Source organism: Phyllostomus hastatus, unplaced genomic scaffold (assembly GCF_019186645.2).
Source record: "Phyllostomus hastatus isolate PE091 unplaced genomic scaffold, TTU_PhHast_1.1 phas_scaffold_21, whole genome shotgun sequence".
In the NCBI taxonomy this organism is placed as follows: domain Eukaryota; kingdom Metazoa; phylum Chordata; class Mammalia; order Chiroptera; family Phyllostomidae; genus Phyllostomus; species Phyllostomus hastatus.
In genome coordinates, this window is record NW_025334017.1 from 30788403 (window position 1) to 30803266 (window position 14864).

At 37.1% G+C, this 14864-nt stretch overlaps 1 protein-coding gene across 3 annotated transcripts in view; it reads right to left on the reverse strand.

Moving 5' to 3' along the window:
* The window catches only part of CSMD3 (CUB and Sushi multiple domains 3), an 891194-nt gene that overhangs the window by 119432 nt on the left and 756898 nt on the right, over positions 1 to 14864 (reverse strand). For all 3 annotated transcript variants that reach the window (XM_045861257.1, XM_045861256.1, XM_045861255.1), the window contains 3 exons: positions 12849 to 12973; positions 4487 to 4583; positions 2335 to 2439 (listed from right to left, as the gene is read on the reverse strand). In XM_045861257.1, coding sequence (XP_045717213.1) covers positions 2335 to 2439; positions 4487 to 4583; positions 12849 to 12973 — 327 coding nt within the window. The remainder of the gene's footprint in view (positions 1 to 2334; positions 2440 to 4486; positions 4584 to 12848; positions 12974 to 14864) is intronic.

Below are 14864 nucleotides of genomic sequence, written 5' to 3' on the forward strand. Positions count from 1 at the left end.
TAGAAATGTAAAAGTCATATACAAGGGGCTTTAAAAAATTGTTGTACCCTGGCTGGCGTAGCTCAGTGGATTGAGTGCGGGCTGCGAACCAAAGTGTCACAGGTTCCATTCCTAGTCAGGGTACATGCCTAGGTTGCAGGCCATGACCCCCAGCAACCGCACATTAATGTTTCTCTCTCTCTATCTCCCTACCTTCCCTCTCTAAAAACTAATAAATAAATAAAATCTTTAAAAAATTGTTGTAATTTATTTTTGATTATGAATAAATATCATAACATGTGCTGCTTTTAACTGCATCACTTACAAAAAAGTTAAATTCCTGATCATGACATCCTATAACTTTCAGGAGTTGTCCTACCTATATAAACATTAGTTCCTTGTGCTGCCATAAACCTTAGCTTAGCCCTTCTGAACTAGTTGCAATTCTCCTAACAAGCCATACAAAGGGGGAACCCAGTGAATCTGGACTTATCTTCTGGAGGGTGGGACCCTTGTAATAGGCTTCTCTGCCAGGTGAGTGTTCTGGAACCCATCTGTATCAGTGTATAGCTGGTATTGTTGTGAGAGGCTGCACTCGGCTTCAGTGAATGTTTTTTGAAGACTCTTTCAACACGTTTGCCCATTTCATGAGGAGTGATTTACGAGTGGACTTGCCCACAGTAGGCCGAGCATTCAAAAGTTTTTGACCAAAAATGGTCCCCATGATCCCCATGCCCCATGCTTCCTGTTCACCCTATCATACCCAGAGATACTTTTTTTGTTTCCCTGGATGGAAAAAAAAATCCTCGAAGAGAAACTCTTTGCTGATGTGGAAGAGGTGAAAAAAATGACAGAAGCACTCAAAGGCATCGAAATCAACTGGGGTAGTGGAAAAGAAAAACCTTGCTAGGTGCATTGCATTATATGGAAAGTGTGCTAACAGTGACTACAATTAAACATGTAAGAATAGATACATAATTTTTTATAAATAAATACTGGTTTTTGGAGGGGTCTAGCCTCATATATCACAGCACTGTCAGAACCCAAAGTTTTCATGCTGAAAACATCCACTCTTGTCAAATCGTGAAACTCCTACTTGTTCATTCAGAACAGCCAAAGTGTCACCTCCTATTTGAAATATTTCCTGAACTTCATAAATGAAGCTGATTACCTGCTGCTTTTATGCACTCTACCATAAATATCTCCATTCCTGTATTCAGAACACTGGATTTTGCTTGATTTCTTTGTCTCTTCTACACTGAGGTCTCACCAAAAAAGATACTGTGACGTGTTTATCTTTGCATTTCCCATGCTGAGCATAGTATGTGATATTTAGTAGGTGTTTCAAAAGTTTATTGGTTGAATGAAGAATAAATGAATAAATGTGTTTTGACTTGTAATCTGTTAACATTACAAAACAGTAAGAAACAACACGCACTGGTGAGGATGTGACAAAAGGGAATGCACATGCTCTGCTGATGAGGATGTACACCAGCACAATCACTAAAGGTGCCCCCAAAATGAAAAAATACAAGTATCATAGAATCCAGTAGTGCTGCTTCTGGTTATATATCCAAAAGAAATAAAATCAGGATCTCAAAAATATATTTGAGACTGTACTGTGCACTCATTGAAGCATTATTAACAATAGCTAAGGTATGGAAATAATCTAAGTGGCCTCTGTCCATACATGAAGAAATGAAGATGTGTTATTTCTCTCTCTATATGTATAACATTCATATGGAAAAGACACTATATATAAATATTATTCATATATAAGTGTATGAATATTATTAGAACCATGGGAAAAAAGGATATCCTGACTTTTGCAACAACATGGAAGGACCTCGAGAACGTTATGCTAAGTAAGTAAGTCCGAGAGAGGAAACAAATATTGCACGCTCTCATTTACACGAGAAACACCAAAAAGGTGAACTCTCAGAAGCAGTGAGTGCAATGCTGGTTCCAGGGGCCGAAGGGAAGAAGAAGTGGGAAGCTGCCGTGCACCAAGAATAAAGTTTAAGTTATGCAAGATGAGAAAGTCCGAGAGATCTGCTCTATTTGTGCCTATAGTGAATTCTACTGCTCTGTGCACTTAAACATTTTGTTAAGGGCATAGATTTCATGTTCGGTGTTCTTAAAATTAAAAAAGGACTTGTAAATTCTGATGAACATCAGGACTTCATGCACACAGATTTGTAACTGAATCCAAGGAACACATCAAAATCTTTAAAAAGTAAATCGAATGTTCTCTTTTGACAAATTCCAGTTAATTTCTATGTTCATAAAAATGATATTTAAAATTTAATACAATTGTCTTTAACTTCCTTCAATAGCACACACTATTATATTTACCTGTGTACTCAAGATGAAATCCTGCAGCAGAAACACTGATGTCCGACTGGAAATTTAGGTACAGATTGTTAGACGTGCTGTTCAGAAGGTGAGGTATTGTGGTTCCTGAAATGGTAATCGAAAAGGCAGGTCAATGTTCATACAACAAAAAACACAATAAAACTAAGTAAGTTAACTACAATCAGCCAGTAGGTTATCATTGAAATGATGTATTTGTTAATTTTTTCAATAAATGTCTAGTACAAATATTTCTCCCATTTTATTGTTCCTGATTATCTCCAAGGGGACAGGTCTTTGAGATCACTTAAGATTGCTCCTTAAAAATAGGAGCAAAGAGAGCTGGTAAAAGTTAAAGTAGTAAACGTTATGGTCGCCTAAAATAAATGTTTTGAATTTCATGTGGACTTCAATATTTCATACAGTTAACTTTAAAGTTTGCATGTGATTTTTATGGTATACTAACTTAAGGCTTCAGAGGATATACTCATTTATTGTCCTTTATTATAATATATGTTATTTTTTATCAGGTCAAGTACCTTCATGTTTTTTATACCCTAATAGCAAAGCAGGTAGGTAGCATTCAAAAAATCCCATTTATGAGCTAGCGTTAGCCTTGTCTTTCAGCAAATGCATCATAATGATGTTCTTCTAAACTTCTAAGAGAAATCAACTTTATTCAATTATTGGGTAAAAATATAGAATATCTGTTTAAACCAAATACTTCTTGACTATTTGACACTGAGTAATAGTTTAAGACCCGTAAGATTACAACTCCAAGCAGTTTCAAATAACAAGCACAAAAATAAATGTCAGTTCTATGTTTTAAGATAAAGTCCAATGAACATATCAGATGATAGTGTGCAAACAGTTTTTGGTAAGTAACTAGTTACTTTACACTTGCTTTGCACAACTCTGTGAACCTTAACCACTGGTTCTTCTATAAAAGAAATCACAGCAAACTCATTACAGAACACACAATAGCCTTTTTTCTTTTTTCCTGAACTTCGTCCACAGTTTCCACAGTGAATCACTGAAGACAGGGGTAAATAAAACCTCAAAGACCACTCAACTGGCCATTCACCCCTTAGAGAATCTAAGTCTCAGTCCCCTGGCTCTGGAGTCACATCAGCGGGGTCCTAGCCTCATTCTGACTTTAACTGCACAACCCTGGGCAATGTAATCTCTGTAAGCTGCGATCGCCTGTGAGGACTGCAAGATAGATCAAATGAGAAATTGATGACAAGCCTCCCACAGGGCTTGGCTATCATGAGCATATCATTTATCACTTTTATCATCTTTACTTTAGTATCCACTGTTAGGAATATATTATACCTAATCTATTATAAACAAGTATATACTCAAAATTTTATAAATATTTTTTTCAGGAAAGTTTTGTCAAAATATCTAAAATATATTTTAAATCTAAATCAGATCACTCCTACTCTAACTATGTCTTCTTTACTTTCCTCAATGATGATGCTAAAAAACTGGTTATAATACTCTATTTAAAACATAATTTTAAAAAATCCATTCAAACTTATTGCAGTGTATCTAAAACATGTAATTTAACAGTTTAACTACATTCATGTTTCTAGAGTTTAAAAGTATAATTAAAGTGAATGTAAAATGCATAGTTAAAATTAAAGTAAAACTTCATGTAACCTTACATGCTACAAGAACCTGTTGGATTATTACATAAATTACCTTTAAACATCTTAACAAATTTTAAAAGCTTCTAATCTTTGTACATGCGTATACATTATGGTATGACCAAAGGTGGACATACCATAATTACCAGGTAATGCCTAATGTTTATTTACTATTGCTCACTCTTTTTTTTTTTTTAAGGGTAAAGGCACAACACATATATCACCGATGAAGCACAGGGGAAAATGCTACCCTTAACATACAAGCATCAATAAATAATTACACAAATATAGTAAAAAATATAGTAAGGCTTTAAATAGAATTTCTATTTCATTACCTTTAAAGCCTTTTAAACTTCTACCTTCATGATTTAGTTCATTACATATAGTTTTTAAAAAGCAAATTAAAACCACCAAGTCAGAGTTGCAGGGAGCATTTTTTAGAGAAAGAGTTTAAAATTACTAAGTTCAACTGTACTTTAATTAAGCCCAGCTCTCGTGTTTACCTGAATAACTTCCAAGCCTTGGAGCATTGCTGTCTCCCCCATCGTAAAAGTCCAGGGAATCCCAATTATGTTCTGTAGCAAAGCTGACAACTTGTACCTGTGAAATAATAACTGCTGGTAAGAACACACGTTTCTAACAAAATAAATATGCTGTCACTTATCTACACGTCCTAGAAGAGAGTGCTAAAGCCTGGATCCTATCACTGTGGCCCTTCATAAAAGGACCTCAGCAGAACTGATCTCTGGCAGTACGCCTTTGGCCTACAGGAGTGACTGCCATGAGAAGAGCCTACAGGGCACAGAGCAGTGTCCACTATGGATGCAACACTGAGTTCGTCACCGTCTCAGAGCATTCCCCTCATTAAAAGCTCTGTGTTATTCTAATATCTCAGTGCTAGGATCCCAATGCATATTCCATTCAACTAGTTAACTTCTGTGTTTTGGAGTGGTAGATTCTTGTCAGTGATTGAGTTTTCTCGTTTTCTTTAGCTAGTAGAAAATAACCAGATTTGTGGTCTATAGGTATACAGGACCTTATACTATAAGTGTTCCTAGAATTATGCAGGATACAATATATTTTCATTTATTTCCATAACCTTTGTTTGATTTCTTATCTTCTATTTAAAAAAACGTTTCCCCATCAAATTGTTTATTAGATTGATTAAATAGCTGAAAGATAATTCATTTTGTTTGGTACTCTTCTAGAAAATATTGCAAGTTTTAAATGAACTTTTAATGCATAAACAAAATTATTTTACTGTACATAAAAGTTTTAACATTACTATTCCCTTTGGACATATTTAATAGGTCTCAGGATAGATGGCCAAAATGATACTTTGTAACTAATTTATGTACATCATTTGAAGATTATTTTTTATGAAAGAATCATAATCACTGGGAAAGTCTTAAGGTTAATAAGGGAAATGCTGGAGTGTAAGTCTCTCATGTCTTAAATTTTATTTAAGGAAAGAGGCATGTGTTACTTTGTTGCACTTCACTTAGCACAGCTTGAGCTTCACAAGAACCCACAGGATCCTCACAACTGTGGATGTTACCTGCTCTTCTCTTTGTTTAAAACAGAGTTGACAGCTTTGGAGATGGAAAAGGAATAACTTTATTAAAGTCCACGATTTTATTTGGCTGAAGTGTTCTCAAGTATTTAGCTAAAGAAAGCACAACATACTTGCTAAATAATTATAGCGGTTGCATTCATTAAATATGTCTTATCCACAAATAGTCCATCACCATTCTTCCATTCAAGTGAAGGCTAGTGCCTCCTTCCCAGGGGTGAGTGCCACATGGCAACAGATACCCTGCCTGTGTGACAGGCATTCTGCCTGATGGCAATGCCCCAGGACAGGGAGAAGACCAGAATTAAAGCTGTGTGATTATACTATAATCATCACCTCCTTAAACAATGATCTATTCTTTTTGAATATTTTCTTTCCCTTCAATTCAGGAAAAGAAAAGATTACATTCAGCTCAAAAAAAAATTGAATTAAGGATTCATGCAGGGACTGACATTTGAGATAAGCTAAATGCATTGAGAGGTTTCCACCAAAAGGAATTATTGAGTTAGTAAAAATGTAGAGAAGTCAAGCCAAGAGGTGGATTTAGTGAGCCATTAGTAATCCAATTTAGCCACAGTGGAGGGTATTTGCATAAGAGGAAATATGCATGCAAACTTCCAAAAAGGAGAGGAAGTTTAGAAAGAGGAGAGCTTAGTGGATAAATAAAAGAGATATTAGAGTCAGAGTGCCTGCCTGGGTTTGCAACTTCCTGGCTCCCTCTACTCTCGGGTTTTGCAAGACCCTCTAGAGTTTTATTGGCATGTAGACCTGGAGGAGTGGCTGATCACTCTATGCCTTGGATCAGTGGTTTTCAACTGTCGTGCCTCAAGAAATTTTAAAACGTGTAGTACCTGACTATTTAATCAGGGCCACTGACCTCTTTTCCCTTAGATTGTCAAATAAAAAATGACAACTGCCAATACAACAGTAACTGTCCAGTGCAAGTAAACCAAAATTGTACCTATTTTTTGTCAGATCAGCGAAAACGACAATTTTTTGGTGGGCTGCACAATTTTAGTAATTAGTTTCTGCGTGTCATGAAATGAAAAAGGTTGAAAATGGCTGCCTTAGATTACTTACATAAATCATTGTAATTAAGATATCTGGTTCATAAATTTCTTATAAAAACCAAATTAATTTTAGCTTAGGATAGCACCCAGTGTGTGTTAAGAATTAAATTTATCTTAGCTAAGAGAGAGATCGAGAGAGACTTTTAAGAAGAGACTATAAAGGCTGAACACTATATTAGTTATGCAATGATGAAGTGTGTTCCACTAACGGTTTTAGAAGCAGGTAAAAGGAGCACAGTCAGGACAGTGCTTTAAATTCAGTGCTGTGCTGGGGAGAGGAAATGAAAGTGAAGAGATGACTTCAATGTCTACTGCCACAGCCTGTGTGAGAAGCAACGACAGACTAAAGCAGGCTGGAGGCTGGAAGAGGAGGAAGTGGTACCCAGATGTCACAGGTGTTGCTGTAGGGAATGTTACTGGATTTTGCATGATATGAACAAGGGAAGAAAGCGAGAAATAAGATTTAAGAATAATTTATCTTTTCGTTCCTGGCTCATTGAGATCAGGCTGGTGGTAAGAACAGAAATGTAGACATCTCCAGAAAAACCTATTACCTTGGCAGGAGGAAGAAAATATGTCTAATTTCGGGTGTGGGTACAAAGGTGCAGCAGACTGAATAATGGCTCCCAAAGATGTCAAGTTCTAATCCCTTGGGGCTTGTGAATATTGCCTACATGGAAAAATGTTCTTTCACATTGGATTAAACTAAGGATCTTGAGAAAGGGAGATTATCCTGGATTACTCAGGTGGGCTCTGAATTCATTTCACATAAGAATGATTAGTTTTATGTGAAAGATGCCAGGGAGATTTGACCCAGACAGAGGAGGAGAAGGCAACATGACCACAGAGGCAGAGCTCAGAGTGAAGTGACCAGACAGTGAGGAATGTAGTCAGACACCAGAAGACAGAAGGGGCAGGGAAGGACTGTTCCTCAATTCTGCAGTCAGGCGTGGGGAGGGTGGGGGCTGGGCATGCAGCCCTGTTTTTCAGCACACCTGAATTGGATTGGAAATTCTAGCCTCCCGTACCATGAGAGAATAATTTTTTTTTTAAATTTAAGATTTCATTTACTTATTTTTAGACAAAGGGGAAGGGAGGGAGAAAGAGAGGGAGAGAAACATCAATATGTGTTCGTCTCTCGTGCGCCCCCTATTGGGCACTTGGCCTACAACACAGGCATGTGTCCTGACTGGGAATCAAACTGGCGACCCTTTGGCTTGTAGGTTGGTGCTCAACTCACCGAGACATACCAATCAGAGCTGAGAAAATAAATTTATATAATTTTAAACTAAACTATCAAATTCATGGTAATTTGTTACAGCAGCCACAAAAGACTACTACAATTTACTACTAAGATTCTGGTCAAATTATAAATGCAGTCTGGCATAATAAACACATAAAATGTGTAGAAAACTCAAGTAAAATAACTGAGGACAAACTAAAACAAAAGCCAAACAAGAGTCAAGTAAAAGATAAAAAGAGAAGCAACTGGTTCAGTGTTCAGAAATGCTTCACGTTAGGAGGAGTTGTCCGCCATAGATAGCTATCCCTCCCATAGACATTCAAATCTCATTTTGCTTTGTGTAAAATATATTAGTGATGACCATTCTATAAATTAAGACAATTAAGTGACCCACTATTTTTCCCTATGGTTTATCACATAAAGATTTATCTTTGTTTCATAAATCTGCTCCTGTTGAATGTAGCCCCTTTGGAATTCTTCCTTCAATATACTTTGCTAAAATGAATAGGCAACCAAATGGAAATCTTTCTCCCCACAAACTTCTCACATAATATTAATGGAAAAAATTGATCTATTTGTTGAGGTTATTGCCAAAGGATGCTAAATCATCCTATATTATTTGTAAGTACGTCAGCATTTCAAATGTTTCTTCTTTTTTCACAAGTGGTTATCACACTTCATCTCATATAGGATTTATTGGGCATTCATGTAATTCCTTATCCATACACATAGTCAGCCCAATAGAGTACAATGAAAAGAAGCATTGCTTTAAATCTGGCATACCCACCAGGTAGCTTTTAGGTGAAGTCAGTGAAATTTCAAATATGTTATATATTCCATATGTATGTGTGTATTCAGATATTATATAATTTCTTATGATTTAATGATATGTCTAAAATTAGCATACTTATAAGAGGCTAGTTAGAAATACATGCTTGGTAGTCCTTTAGAATATTTAAAATTATAAGTTCAATATGCTTCACACTTTACAAGTTTGATAAATGCTCTGCTAAACTTAAATTTGTTTTCTAAAGTGGATTCATTAAACAAAATGCTTTCTCAGTGAAAAATTTTATAGTTTCATTTATGTGTGTCCAGTTTTGAACAGTGTTTGACTAGGGCAAGTGATATATAACATCCTTTTTTCCCACAGATTTGTTATTAGTTTATTATGTTGTATTAACTCCTTAAAATAGCCCAAAGCTTCAGTGATTGTGGATGTATTCATTAGTTCATTCTCAAAATATTTATTGGGCATGCATTGCCACGCACTGTGTTATCTGCTTTAGCAGACTAGATCACTACTCTCATGAACTTATAAATAAGTAAGGCATAACAGTAAAACACAATGGATGTTATGGCAATGAAAATACAAGAATCTGGGGACATATAAAATGGGAATTTAATCCTGTCTCAATTTCATGGAAGGTCTTCCACAGAAACTGACCCTAAGTTGAGACAGAAATAATGATTAGAGTAAGCCAAGTCACAGCAGATTGCAGAGTGTGTTGCAGGCAGAGGGAACGACACGCACAGAGGCCCAGAGGCACGAGAGGGCCGGGTTTTTATAAAGAATGAAAACAGTGTGAAGAGAAGAGGCAAGAAATGGAGATGGAGCACAAAGACTTAATCAACTGCGTGAAGGCATTGAGAACAGAGGGGACAGACAAAGAGGCATTATAAGCAGGAAAACGCTGGTATTAGACTTTTATTTTTAGAAGGTTACTCGATTTGCCCTATGAAGAATAGACTGACGGAGAGTAAGAACTCGAGCCAGGGATGATGGCCACCTAATCTTACACGGTAGAAGTCTGGGTGGAGAGAAATATTTACTTAGGTTTGTGAAAGACAGACCTGACATAGTTTGCTCAGAAGAGTAGCAGACAAAGAAAACTCTTCAAGATTTCTGGCTTGTGCAACTGAATGAATGAAGGGCTCCATCTGAGCCAGAACACACCAGGGAAAATTTCCATTTTGAGAAAAAAATCATGAGGTCAGTTTTGAACCAGTTGAATTTAAGATGCCAGCAAGAAGTTTAGCCAGCAAGAAGAAAATGTCCAGTTGGGTCATTGGATACACAGGGTGGGGCAAAGGTAGGTTTACAGTTGTGAGTACAAAACACACAGAGATTATTCTTGTATTATTATGTATTGATTTTTGTATTATTTTCAATACAAACAACTGTAAACCTACTTTTGCAACACCCTATAGGTAACACAGCTTACGTAACAGGTCTGAGTTGTTGGGAACCGCCCTGCCTGGTTTCAGAAGCTGTAACCCCTCCATGGCTAAGGCTGAGTGAGCAAAGTTTGGGCCATAGGCCAGTAAGGAGACAAAGCTTATCTCCCTGACAGGGGCGCCATTTCTGCTCCTTTTTCTTCACCCTTCCTGGCTCCCAGTGCTTGGTCAGTTAGCCAATGATGGGTAAGATTCCCCAAGGGGGGAACAACCTAAGACAGATACAATCATGGTGAGGCCCCAGGGAAGGACTTGGGGGCGCTATAGCAAAAGGGGGTGATGGACCCTCACCTCTCAGCTTTGACATAGCTTGGGTCCCCATTCTGTCTTTGGGAAGTCTCCTAATCTCTTGACTGCCTGACTTAAGCCTGAAACAATGCATTAAGCCTGAAACAATGCCGAGCGTGGGTGCAGCCCTGTGCTGGAAAGAGTGGGTTCCCTAGGGTGATCAGGCATAAGAAAGAATATGTAAAATCCTGTGAAACCTGCTTTGTTTAAAATGCTCTCAATTAAATGATAACGGTTCAAGCAAGAAGTGACTTTGTTCCTCAAAGTTTTACGGCTCTTTAGCTATCTGACCCTGACTCAAAATAGGCCTCCAGAGTTCTTTGTATGTTACCTATTTTTTGATCCTTACTGCCTGATAATGATTAATGAGCTTTACCTGTATTCCTGTGCAAAACGAACCTAATAAAAGCCCATTGAGGAAAAGGCTCTTGGCCCTTCTCCTTTGAGAGATCGGCCAGCAGATCACGTCTTGGTAGACCTATTCTCATCTGTGTCAACTGGGGGGGGGGGGTCCCTGTGGGAAGAGCCCCCCACACACACACTGAGTTATATATTTAAGCTTTGAAATGTCATTTATTCAGTTCTTCATTAAAAAATGTTTTCTAGTGGTTTATTATGACTCAGGTCCTAGGCATCAGGACACACTGGCAGCAGAAGCGGTGCTGGCAGACAGGTGGCAGAGAGACTGCTGTGAGGAGAGGAGAAGGCCCGGAAATCTCAGAAACACATCTGAGGAGCTGAAGAGGAAGAGGAGACCATGTGCCTGCATGTAAGAGCAGGAGCATAGATACAGAAAAGAAAACAAAAGTCCAAGAGAGTAGTGGTGCCATGGAAACTAAGAGGAGAAAAAGTGTTTGAGAGGGGAGGGGAGAATCTGCAGGACAGATTGTCACCGACAGACTCAACAATGGATTTAATGACAAGGTCCTGAGCGCTCACTGTGTGACTGGCTCAATTAGAGCGCTGTGTGCTGCAAGCACATGGCAGGCATCAAAGACGCAGAATGAGGAGTAGAAGGAAAACTCCAGTGTTGCATTGTTTTAAGATGAGATAGAAATGGACAAGCTGATGCTAACATAAAGCATGCTCTAGAGTGACCTTCATAATCAAAGGGTGTAATACATGTTCTATAAAGATTCTAAAGGTTTCAGTTTCCCTGTTTCTAAATTCTTTGTTCCTAAAATCCTTGTTAATTTTAGTGATGATAAGGTAGGCGTGATTGGTTATCTCCCGGGTTTACAAATTGGTCAGAAAGTGGTAGTAGTTAACCAGAATGTACACACAGATCTACAGTATTTTGATTTTTAATGTCCTTAAAACACTAAAAATGTATGTTTCATGTTTTCTTATTGGCTTACTGACCTATTTGATGCCCGAAACCTGTCAAGTAAATTTTTTAATTTCCAGAAATATTATAAAGGTAAGTTAAAAATTAGATTTTTTATTGTAAATTATACTTTTACCTAATTAATGATACCTTGGCTACTTTTTCCATAACCAATACATCTCAAGTTCCTAAAGGAAAACCTTATGATTCAATTGGAGAAGTAATCATTATTTTTATGGAATACAGACTATGTAACATTTTGTAAAGCATAATTACCTTCCTTGGAGTATATGAGGATATTTACTCAACAGTAAAATGCCATCAATTTATCTGGAAACAATCTCTTTGTAAAATGGAATAACCAGTCAAATCACACCCCCACCAAAAAAAAAAATGGTCATAAATGAAACAATAGGGCAGAGACCGCTATCTCATAAAATAGCATCCTTGAGAAGAGAGAATGGGTTTATTCAATTAAATGAGAGCTGTGCACATCAGAGAAGGCCAGGCTCCTTGCCTGGTCCAGGTACATAACATTGATTTGTCTGAGCCAAATCAGAGTAAATCTTTTGCTATTGCTTACTGCATAGCTCAGGAATGGATATGGTTAGAATTTTGATCAAGAGCACAGGGGAGGAAGTCTGCTGGAAGTTTTCTTGAAAAGATCTTTTATGCATTTTAAAGGTATATAAGACAGACACGTTCGGTTTGGGGTGCTGGATATTGCTACGTAAAGGCTGTTGTGCTCAGGGCTGTTGCCGCCCTCCACCACCAAAATGGGAGCCCAAGAACCAAGCCAACATGCTGGGATGGCAGAACAGAGACATGGGGAAAAGATCTGGTCCAGAACGATCTGACTGAAACATTGAAATAGACAACCCTTGAGTCATCTTATCCCAAGACTCAATGTTATAAGGGGAGCAACACATTTTTCCCACTTTTTATGCCATTTAGAATTGTCATTCTGTTACTTGCAGGTGAAAAAATTAATAATAAGTAGCTTTCTATTAAGTTCAACCATGTCAGTCAAAAGGCTATACCTTTGGCAATAAGGTACATTCTGTTCTCTCTGAAAAGATTGCTTTCACACATACAATGAAAAGAAGTAAAATTTAAATATCCTTACTTGAATGCCAGCTCCCTCTGGCACTGTGATCTTCCACACACAATTCAGATTGTTGTCGTAAGGCTCCGGGTACCCGGGAGACAAAATTGTTCCTTTACGCTTAGTTAAAATTCCACCACAGGGCACTAAAAGTAAAGCAGTCCAAGAGAGGAAGTTAATTCTAATGCAGAAAAACCCAAAATAAGACAAAAAGTGATAGCTAATGTGTTGGGTAGATACTAGACTTGCAAATACAACCAAATCACGCTTTTGTAAAAAAATCACAATTTTTAAATTCATAAGAAAAATTAAAAAATAAGTCTTCTTATACCACAGAAATATTAAAAATTAATTCGACACATTAATGGATAACCTTACAATTCCATATCTAAAATCATACTGTAACTAACTTAATGATAGCATGTCACTCATTGTGTAATACTAAAAAGTTCATTGACACATTCACATGAAAAATTTCTAAATACAATTTTTTTGAAAAAGTGTTTTTTTATTTGTTACCTTTCCTTTCATGCATCCTGTGAGGAGTAACAGCATCCTTTGAGGAGTAATGATGGTGAGGATAAGAATTGTGTTGTAATCATGACATTTATCTAGAGCTTACTCTTTGCCAGGCGCTCTTCTAAGCACTTTACATATTTTAACTTACTATAGTTCAAACAATGCAATGTGATGTGAACTAGCATATTCTCCATTTTAGAGCTGGGGAGGTAGAGTCATGAAGAAATCAAATAACCTGTGCAACATCATGTAAGAGAAGCTAGCAAGAGAAGGCGCTAGGATTTGAATCCTGGTAGTTGGATTCCAAATTCTGTGTTCTTCAGGGGAAGGAAGGAAGATACCCAGTCTGGGTGTCAGTCTGCTTATTGCCAGAACAAGTATTATATGAGAGAAGTACCTGGGCCTGCTGTAAAGTCAAAAAAGTTGTCTCTCAAAAGTCCTAATCTTGAAGTAGAATTCTCATAGTATCACCTTGGTTTGCACATGATCTAATTTACAATTTTAAATACTCTGAGATGTCAGACATATTCCTTAAACTCTCTGAAAATCAGGTACCTTGTCTGTGAAATGGTAATGTAATTGCTTCCAAAGAGCTTCTGTGGAAAATATCACATGGTAATGTGTATGAAGAAGCTAGCTCATTACTTCAAAAACAGAAAAAAGTCAATAAATCATATTTCCTTTTGCAACTCATTTTTTAGGTACCAATGACACTGTTACCCTTGGGCATTTGTCCTAGTCTGGTTATAATGCTGAAATATCTAAATAGATCTTTCATAATTTTTTTAAAGTTAAGAAGACAGTTTTGTGCCACTTCCAAAGCCAAATGCAAAAATCTAGAGTGCTCAGATGTTTTTAATAGTGTGATAACATGTTTTTTTTAGAGAAAGTCATTTTGTCGTATTTTCTTATAAAGTATATTACTGAGTTACACACAAATTTAGGTTAAATTGGTTGGAGAGAATTTAGCTCCTTTAAAAAGAAAACCAACAGTTTTGTATGATTTAAGAATACATGCCAAGAGTGGAGAAAGTACTATAAAAAAAGATTCACCCCAAATACAGGAGAGAAAGAAGTGATTGATGACGTGGTGATCCTGAGTCGAAAGGAGATCCTTCACGAATGCTCCTGCTCTCCATGTTCACTGGCACTGCCCTCCTCCACTCATTTTTTCTAGGTTACTATATTAATCACTTCAGTGGTCTTCCTTGTGACTGCTATATTTTCCATGTAATATAGTATCCATATTAGTGTTAAAACGGCCTTTTTAAAAAGAAAATTTGATCATATTGCTTCACTGATGAAAGTCCTTAAGACATCTTCCTACTGCCTTAATTCTACAAATAAATACAGTTAATTAATTAGCTTTTAACTACAAGTCCAAGTTTCTATGTACCCATAATTTCCCAACAGTTCATGATCTAAATTCCCTATCTCCAGTCAGCCTACTAAACTAATATTACCTCTTACTGCTGTGACTTGACAGTCCTCTCCCACCTGGCCTACCCTCCGTGGACG